Here is a 9,964-nt window from a genome sequence, read left to right as displayed (position 1 = left end):
ATGATTCAGTATCCACTATAAATTACTTACTATGAATGAATCAGTATCTACAATGCATTATTCAGTAGCTACTATGATTCAGTATCCACTATTAATGATTCAGTATATGCTATGATTCAGTATCTACTATGAATGATTCAGTATATGCTATGATTCAGTATCTACTATGAATAATTTAGTATCTACTATGAAATTTTTAGCTACAATGAATAATTCAGTATCTACTATGAATGATTCAGTATCTACAATGAATTATTATCTACTATAAATGATTCAGTATCTACTATGATTTAGTATCCACTATAAATTACTTACTATGAATGATTCAGTATCTACAATAATTCAGTATCCACTATAAATTACTTACTATGAATGATTCAGTATCTACAATGCATTATTCAGTAGCTACTATGATTCAGTATCCACTATGAATTTTTATCTACTATGAATGATTCAGTATCTACTACGAATGGTTCAGTATCAACTATGAATGATTCAGTATCTACAATGCATTACGCAGTATCTACTATGATTCAGTATGTACTATGAATGATTCAGTGTCAACTATGAATTACTATCTACTATGAATGATTCAGTGTCTATTATGAATGATTCAGTGTCTACTATGAATGTTAATAGTCATAGAAGTAGGCCCACCCCACCTCATCCATCCCCAACTCTCCAACTCATCCCATCCAAAAGTACTGGACACTGCTCCACTGCTCCACAGCTCAATGCTGGGGGGCTTTATACCCCTCCTTCACTGGTGCAGTGTGTATCAGTAAATACAGTGTACAATGAACGTAGTTTCAAGTGTTTTGATGTTACATTTTCACCCCACTGCCCCCCCCCCCCCCACACACACACACACACACACACACCTCCACCCCCCACACCTCCACCCCCCATAACACAGACCCTGCACAGCTGCTGCAGCTGTTGGTTGCTGTTGTTTGTGAAGATGCTTTTAAGGAGGTTCTCTGGAGCACGACACAAAAACATGCCTGAGACCCCCTCACTGGTCAGCTCCGTACACTTTACACCCGTCTGAAACACCCAGCCGACCATAACGTCACGCCACGCTGATGCAACACCATCTGAGCTTTTATCGGCCTGCCGCCACATGAGCTCCTGTGACGGTCAGCTCACAGGGCGGTGGGCGGTGGTGCTGTCACAATACTGGGGTTTCTAAACGCTTCACTCAGATCAGATCTACTCAGCCTTATCAATAAAACCACTTCCAGCTGAACTGAAGAACTCTGATGATCTGGGTCCAGGGGCTCCTGTTGGGTGGATCTACATATTAGGCAGCGAGTGAACGGTCAGTTCTTGAAGATGATGAAGGTGATTAAGGTGATGAAGCAGGAAAATATGGACAAGCATACAAATCTGAGACCCTGAGACAAGAACCAGACTGTGATGTTCTAGATAACGACTGAGTCAGAACATCTCCAGAACATCAGCAAGCAGGTCTTGTGGGGAGTTTCCGGTCATCCAAGATTCAGAGATATCTAATAGATAGCTAATACAATTATATATAGTTCACTTATATTGACAAAAGTATTTGGACACCAGCTCATTTACTGTTTCTTCTGAAATCAAGGGTATTAAAAAAGAGCTGATCCTGCTTCTGCTGGAGTAACTGTCTCTACTGTCCAGAGAAGAAGACTTTCTACTAGATTCTGGGGCAAAGCATTGCTGTAAGGGTTTGATTGCATTCAGCGACAAAAGCGTTGATTAGTGAGGATGTAGTCAGGATGCTGAAAGATGATCACCACCCCACCTCATCCATCCCCAACTCTCCAACTCATCCCATCCAAAAGTACTGGACACTGCTCCACTGCTCCACAGCTCAATGCTGGGGGGCTTTATACCCCTCTAGCCCACGCCTGGCATTAGGCAGCATGGAGCCAATAGGGTCATGTATATCAGCAGCAGAGGGTCGTATTCTATTGGCAGCACTTCTAGCCTAAAGTAGCTGAATGTATTCAATAGAAAGGGGTGTGCATTTATAGCCAATTACAGACGCTTCTCAACAAGGGGGCCGCTGGCGCTTATGACCTTTAGCACTTGCTGCTGCTGTTGTTGTTGTTTCATAGGCAGCTTTACAGCCCACCCCTCGCTACAGCCCCCTGCTACAGTCCACCACCAGGGTACACTAGGCTTAAGTCTAACACCCTCAGCATCTCACCTTTCTACTACAGTGGAGGCTGAAATGCCAGCTAGCTCCATTGCTCTGTTTTGGTCTCTGGAGAGCAAATGCGGTGTGTGAGATCTTATCGCTACTGTGTGTGTGTGTGTGTGTGTGTGTGTGTGTGTGTGTGTGTGTGTGGGTTGTGGTCAGGCCAAGCACAACAATAATGAAGTGAAGTTAACTTGCAGTAACAGAGAAGACACAGCAAGTCAGTCCTTTAGTGTCTAGTCACTGAAAGCTGGAGTTTATGCTAACATGGAAACTACACCACCTTAATTTACTGTTTATCTGGGAAGGCGGAGCTAGAAAACCGTACTGTGGGTGTATTACCACCTTTGAAAGTTAGTTAGTCCATAGCTATGGAAATAAGTGTCCTGTAACTATGGACATGGGTGTGCTCTTTCCACGAGTATGGGCGTAGCAAACAGTTGTAGCCTAAACAAGCAGCTGTAGTGTAGCTATAAAAGTGGGGGTTGCCATGGAATTGGGTGTAGTACAACCATAAAAATAGGTGTACCGCACCTATGGTAGTCAGGGTACTTGTGTTACAGTGAAACATTGGAAATTGGTGCAGTGTAACCACGGTAAAGGTTGTACCGTAGCTACAGTAATGGGTGTACTGTAACTGTGGGATTGGGCACAATACAATGATTGGAAATAGATGTATAGTAACCATAGAAAAAATAAGTGCAGTGTTGCCGTTGAAATGTATGCATAGTTACAAGCAAATAGGTGTAGCAGTGGTAAATGGTGCAGTGCAACAACAGAAAAAGGCTGTACCGTAGCTATAGAAATTAATGTATGCCAAAAGGTGTAAGGTGATTACGGAATTCAAGGATATGATTGTAGTGTAGCCATGGAAACAGCTGTAGTCAACTTGCGGAAATTGGTGGAGAGCAGCCATGGAACTGGGCCTATAGCAACAGGTGTAGTAGTGGCGTGTAGTGGCGAAAATGGTTGTACAGTAACCATGGAAGTGGCTGTAGCGTAGCCATGGAAATAGTCGAAGCCTGTTCATGGAAACAGTGTAATCACAGAAATAGATGTAGGGTGTATGTTAACCATGGAAATGAGTGTAGTGTAACTACGAAAGCGTAGGCAACACAGCAATGGAAATGGGTGGGGCGTAACCAACATGTGTGTGTGTGTGTGTGTGTGTGTGTGTGTGTGTGTGTGTGTGAGAGAGGCCATGTTAACACCGCCTGCAGCTGTTCATGCTTCTGCTGTGGTCCGAAAAACCACAGGTTCTCGGAAGCCGCTTACAGACGATCTGAGCAGCCGAGAAGAAAGCTGCCACCCTAAATTTGGTCAGCGAGCCGCCGGCCGGCACTTCCTGCAATTCTGCATTTCAACCACTGATTCACAGTTTCCTATGAGCGCGCACACACACACACACACACACACACACACACACACACACACACACACACACACACACACACAGAGCCCCAGCGTACCAACCAGGTCCAGTCTGCAGCCCAGTACTACACCTTTGTGGTCAATACAGAAAGGGCCAAAATGGAGTTGGGTTAGCGTCAGATATAACCGGGACCTTGTCGGCCAGGAAGCTCCACATTAGGTCAATATGTCCAAAACACCTGGTTCCAGAACTCAGGAGAACCCATCTAGAGGCATCTTCAAGAATCTGAGGAGAGCATTTACATAGTTGGTGTCTATACTTGCTGTTGGAGAGGAGCTTCACTCCTGAGAAGATCGTCTACCGCTCCAGACTTTCTCCATTTGGACAGTCTGAGAACCCGAAAGCCTGGGAAATGCCTTTGTAACATCATCCACACTGAAAGGTGTCCACAAACTTTTTTTTCCTGTGTCTTCAGGAATGTCTCTTCACTGAGGAGTGGTGGGCCTGACTTTGATGTAGAGCTTAGAAATATTAGAAATCTAAGCTCATAAAGTTAATAAACGACAGGATAGCCGACAGGGATGAGGTAGTGCAGGTAATATGGGGAGCACTGGGCAAGATCTTCAAGATCTTAACCAAACGCTAACCAAAATCACGGCGAACTCGCGCCCCGCTGAAACTCCCCACAGAGGAGGGGGGGGCGAGCGCTCCTTACTGACCGAGTGCTGCTTCTAAACACACTGAACACGGTCAACCGATTAGATCGGTGAGTATCTACAGGGCGGTCACTGACAGAGCACTGACAGCGCTCACTGACCCAAACCGCCTGTCTGTGGGAACCGCCAGCTCACTGCAGAGCTCGATCGCCCGCTGAGAGGACCTGTTTTTAGCCGACTTACTTTTACTTCTCTTTCGAAATGAACTCTATTACTCACAGCCTGTCCTGACCAGTACAAGTGTGTGTGTGTGTGTGTGTGTGAGAAAAGTCAGACACTGAGCTGGTTGTCAAACACTCCATCAAACACTGAGCCGGTTCTTCTCTTTTGAAATGAACTCTATTATAAAAAAAAAACCAATAATAATAATAATAATAATAATAACTCTATTATAAAAAAAAATCATACTTTCACACTCCAACACTGCACAGACACTGAGGCGGTTGTCAGACACTGAGCCGGTTGTCAGACACTGAGCCGGTTGTCAGACACTGAGCCGGTTGTCAGACACTGCATTAGACACTGAGCCGGTTGTCAGACACTGAGCCGGTTGTCAGACACTGCATTAGACACTGAGCCGGTTGTCAGACACTGAGCCGGTTGTCAGACACTGCATTAGACACTGAGCCGGTTGTCAGACACTGAGCCGGTTGTCAGACACTGAGCCGGTTGTCAGACACTGCATTAGACACTGAGGCGGTTGTCAGACACTGAGCCGGTTGTCAGACACTGCATTAGACACTGAGGCGGTTGTCAGACACTGAGCTGGTTGTCAGACACTGAGCCCGTTGTCAGACACTGAGCCGGTTGTCAGACACTGCATTAGACACTGAGCCGGTTGTCAGACACTGAGCCGATTGTCAGACACTGAGCCGGTTGTCAGACACTGCATTAGACACTGAGGCGGTTGTCAGACACTGAGCCGGTTGTCAGACACTGCATTAGACACTGAGGCGGTTGTCAGACACTGAGCTGGTTGTCAGACACTGAGCTGGTTGTCAGACACTGAGCCGGTTGTCAGACACTGCATTAGACACTGAGCCGGTTGTCAGACACTGAGCCGATTGTCAGACACTGAGCCGGTTGTCAGACACTGCATTAGACACTGAGGCGGTTGTCAGACACTGAGCCGGTTGTCAGACACTGCATTAGACACTGAGGCGGTTGTCAGACACTGAGCTGGTTGTCAGACACTGAGCCCGTTGTCAGACACTGAGCCGGTTGTCAGACACTGCATTAGACACTGAGCCGGTTGTCAGACACTGAGCCGATTGTCAGACACTGAGCCGGTTGTCAGACACTGCATTAGACACTGAGGCGGTTGTCAGACACTGAGCCGGTTGTCAGACACTGCATTAGACACTGAGGCGGTTGTCAGACACTGAGCTGGTTGTCAGACACTGAGCTGGTTGTCAGACACTGAGCCGGTTGTCAGACACCGAGCCGGTTGTCAGACACCGAGCCGGTTGTCAGACACTGCATTAGACACTGAGCCGGTTGTCAGACACTGAGCCGGTTGTCAGACACTGAGCCCGTTGTCAGACACTGAGCCCGTTGTCAGACACTGCATTAGACACTGAGCCGGTTGTCAGACACCGAGCCGGTTGTCAGACACCGAGCCGGTTGTCAGACACCGAGCCGGTTGTCAGACACTGAGCCGGTTGTCAGACACTGCATTAGACACTGAGGCGGTTGTCAGACACTGAGCCGGTTGTCAGACACTGCATTAGACACTGAGCCGGTTGTCAGACACTGAGCCGGTTGTCAGACACTGCATTAGACACTGAGCCGGTTGTCAGACACTGAGCCGGTTGTCAGACACTGAGCCGGTTGTCAGACACTGCATTAGACACTGAGGCGGTTGTCAGACACTGAGCCGGTTGTCAGACACTGCATTAGACACTGAGGCGGTTGTCAGACACTGAGCTGGTTGTCAGACACTGAGCTGGTTGTCAGACACTGAGCCGGTTGTCAGACACCGAGCCGGTTGTCAGACACTGCATTAGACACTGAGCCGGTTGTCAGACACTGAGCCGGTTGTCAGACACTGAGCCCGTTGTCAGACACTGAGCCCGTTGTCAGACACTGCATTAGACACTGAGCCGGTTGTCAGACACCGAGCCGGTTGTCAGACACCGAGCCGGTTGTCAGACACTGAGCCGGTTGTCAGACACTGAGCCGGTTGTCAGACACTGCATTAGACACTGAGCCGGTTGTCAGACACCGAGCCGGTTGTCAGACACTGAGCCGGTTGTCAGACACTGCATTAGACACTGAGGCGGTTGTCAGACACTGAGCCGGTTGTCAGACACTGCATTAGACACTGAGCCGGTTGTCAGACACTGCATTAGACACTGAGGCGGTTGTCAGACACTGAGCTGGTTGTCAGACACTGAGCCGGTTGTCAGACACTGAGCCGGTTGTCAGACACTGCATTAGACACTGAGGCGGTTGTCAGACACTGAGCTGGTTGTCAGACACTGAGCCGGTTGTCAGACACTGAGCCGGTTGTCAGACACTGCATTAGACACTGAGGCGGTTGTCAGACACTGAGCTGGTTGTCAGACACTGAGCCGGTTGTCAGACACTGAGCCGGTTGTCAGACACCGAGCCGGTTGTCAGACACTGCTCTACCTGCTAATCAATGCATCAGAACACAGGAATGGTTGGTGAAGAATGAGAATTCCTCAGTTTGAGAGGTGAAACTGCACAGCGCCTTCATCTGCACTTGAAGGAACGTGCTACAGCCTGGAGCAGTGTGAGAGTAAACAGCAGGTGTGTGTGTGTGTGTGTGTGTGTGTGTGTTGGTGCTCACCTGCTGAGGTGTGTGTTTACTCAGTCAAGTCGGCATGTGAAAAATGCAAACACACTGGGACAGCCCAGCCAGCTTAGTGCTGAATACGACTAATGAGCCATTGGGGAAGCACAAGGCAGGCGTTTCTAATAAAGTGGCCAGTGAGGGGAAGCACATAGTGGGTGGTTCTAATAAAGTGTCTATATGTGTTAATTGTTGTGCGCACACACACACACACACACAGGCACGCAATGGGGACGAGTAACACTCACCCATCCCTCGAATGTCTCCTCAGTGCTGGTGGTCTCCATCAGGTCCTGGAAGCGGATGGTGCAGTTTGCGATGAACTCATCATATCCTATAGGAGCGTCGTGGAAGACGGCGAGCTCCAGCGTGCCGCCGGCACTCACACACGCACTGAACTCCTCGTTGTAGGTGGGGGAGCTGGTGCGGGGCTTGGTGCGGGTCTGGCCCACACGGTACTCATCCACTTTCACCACGATGTACGGGTCCAGTGCATGCGCCGCTTTACCGAAGAGGGCAGCGTGGCGTGTGGCAGCAGAGGTGGGCTGCAGGTGCACAGCCTCACCGATACGAAGTCGCATGGAGCCGGAGAAACGCATCACACACACTGCTGATACTACACACACACACACACACACACACACACACACACACAAACTAAGAATACTAAACACTAATGCTGCCCTACACACTACATAGTAGTAACTACTAACACTAGTGCACGAGTACCCTCGACACTAACACTAGTGCACGAGTACCCTCGACACTAACACTAGTGCACGAGTACCCTCGACACTAACACTAGTGCACGAGTGCCCTCGACACTAACACTAGTGCACGAGTACCGCTGACACTAACACTAGTGCACGAGTACCCTCGACACTAACACTAGTGCACGAGTACCCTCGACACTAACACTAGTGCACGAGTACCGCCGACACTAACACTAGTGCACGAGTACCGCCGACACTAACACTTATGCACCAGTACCGCTGACACTAACACTAGTGCACGAGTACCGCTGACACTAACACTAGTGCACGAGTACCGCTGACACTAACACTAGTGCACCAGTACCGCTGACACTAACACTAGTGCACGAGTACCGCTGACACTAACACTAGTGCACCAGTACCGCTGACACTAACACTAGTGCACCAGTACCGCTGACACTAACACTTATGCACCAGTACCGCTGACACTAACACTTATGCACCAGTACTGCTGACACTAACACTAGTGCACGAGTACCCTCGACACTAACACTAGTGCACGAGTACCCTCGACACTAACACTAGTGCACGAGTACTGCTGACACTAACACTAGTGCACCAGTACCGCTGACACTAACACTAGTGCAACAGTACCGCTGACACTAACACTAATGCACCAGTACCGCTGACACTAACACTAATGCACCAGTACTGCTGACACTAACACTAGTGCACCAGTACCGCTGACACTAACACTAATGCACCAGTACTGCTGACACTAACACTAGTGCACCAGTACCGCTGACACTAACACTAATGCACCAGTACTGCTGACACTAACACTAGTGCACCAGTACTGCTGACACTAACACTAATGCACCAGTACTGCTGACACTAACACTAATGCACCAGTACTGCTGACACTAACACTAGTGCACGAGTACCGCTGACACTAACACTAGTGCACGAGTACCGCTGACACTAACACTAGTGCACGAGTACCGCTGACACTAACACTAATGCACCGGTACCGCTGACACTAACACTAATGCACCGGTACCGCTGACACTAACACTAATGCACCAGTACCGCTGACACTAACACTAATGCACCAGTACTGCTGACACTAACACTAGTGCACCAGTACCGCTGACACTAACACTAATGCACCAGTACTGCTGACACTAACACTAGTGCACCAGTACCGCTGACACTAACACTAATGCACCAGTACTGCTGACACTAACACTAGTGCACCAGTACTGCTGACACTAACACTAATGCACCAGTACTGCTGACACTAACACTAATGCACCAGTACTGCTGACACTAACACTAGTGCACGAGTACCGCTGACACTAACACTAGTGCACGAGTACCGCTGACACTAACACTAGTGCACGAGTACCGCTGACACTAACACTAATGCACCGGTACCGCCGACACCAACACTAAAGTTCATGACGCAATAGGGGTCGCTGCACACACACACACACACACACACACACACACACACACACAATCACAGAATGACACTTAACTTAAATGCAAAACACACTCTCACACAAGCACGCGCACACTCACTGTCGCGCGCGCGCTCTCTCTCTCTCTCTCGCGCTGCAGTTTTCTCTAAAGCTCCTTCATGTCCACTCCACCTGCGCCAGGTGAGGCACGCGCACAGCTCCAGACACAAGGTGCTCGCTCTCCGCTGCAGTAAAGTGGTCCAGACTGTGCTGATGACACCCTCTCACTCTCTCTCACTGTCTCACTCTCTCTCACTGTCTCACTCTCTCTCTGCTCCTCCCCGAGTGTCCGATCACTCTCTCTCTCACACACTCTCTCTCTCTCGCGCGCGCTCGCAGCTTCTGCTTCTGCTTCTCTCTCTGTTCCTGTTTATGTCGCATCACCTGCTCTGCACTGCCCCCATAGCGCGCAGCACCCCCCAGCGGCAGAGGAGCGGAACTGCAGGATAATATAGTTTATAATATAGATAATAGTTATTATTATATGTTATTAATATTTTAATATATATTAATATACGACCCAGGCATTCTTTTGGGACCATAAATGTCTAAGTGTGGTCAAAAATGACTTAGAAATACCTCTACAGCAACGTTAACTTAGTGCTAACATGCTAATAGAATTCCACTAACAGGGGCAGAG

General features: G+C 48.6%; 1 protein-coding gene across 1 annotated transcript in view; it reads right to left on the bottom strand.

Moving 5' to 3' along the window:
- Positions 1-9,675, bottom strand: part of prkcha (protein kinase C, eta, a) — a 35,531-nt gene extending 25,856 nt beyond the window's left edge. The window contains exons 1-2 of the mRNA XM_072677273.1: positions 9,386-9,675; positions 7,337-7,704 (exon numbers count right to left, since the gene is read on the bottom strand). Coding sequence (XP_072533374.1) covers positions 7,337-7,687 — 351 coding nt within the window. The 5' untranslated portion in view covers positions 7,688-7,704; positions 9,386-9,675. The remainder of the gene's footprint in view (positions 1-7,336; positions 7,705-9,385) is intronic.
- Positions 9,676-9,964: the final 289 nt, after the last annotated feature.

This window comes from Salminus brasiliensis, chromosome 4 (genome assembly GCF_030463535.1).
Source record: "Salminus brasiliensis chromosome 4, fSalBra1.hap2, whole genome shotgun sequence".
Classification (NCBI taxonomy): Eukaryota; Metazoa; Chordata; class Actinopteri; order Characiformes; family Bryconidae; genus Salminus; species Salminus brasiliensis.
Note: the sequence above shows the minus strand (reverse complement) of the source record. Positions and strands in the feature narration are given on the sequence as shown.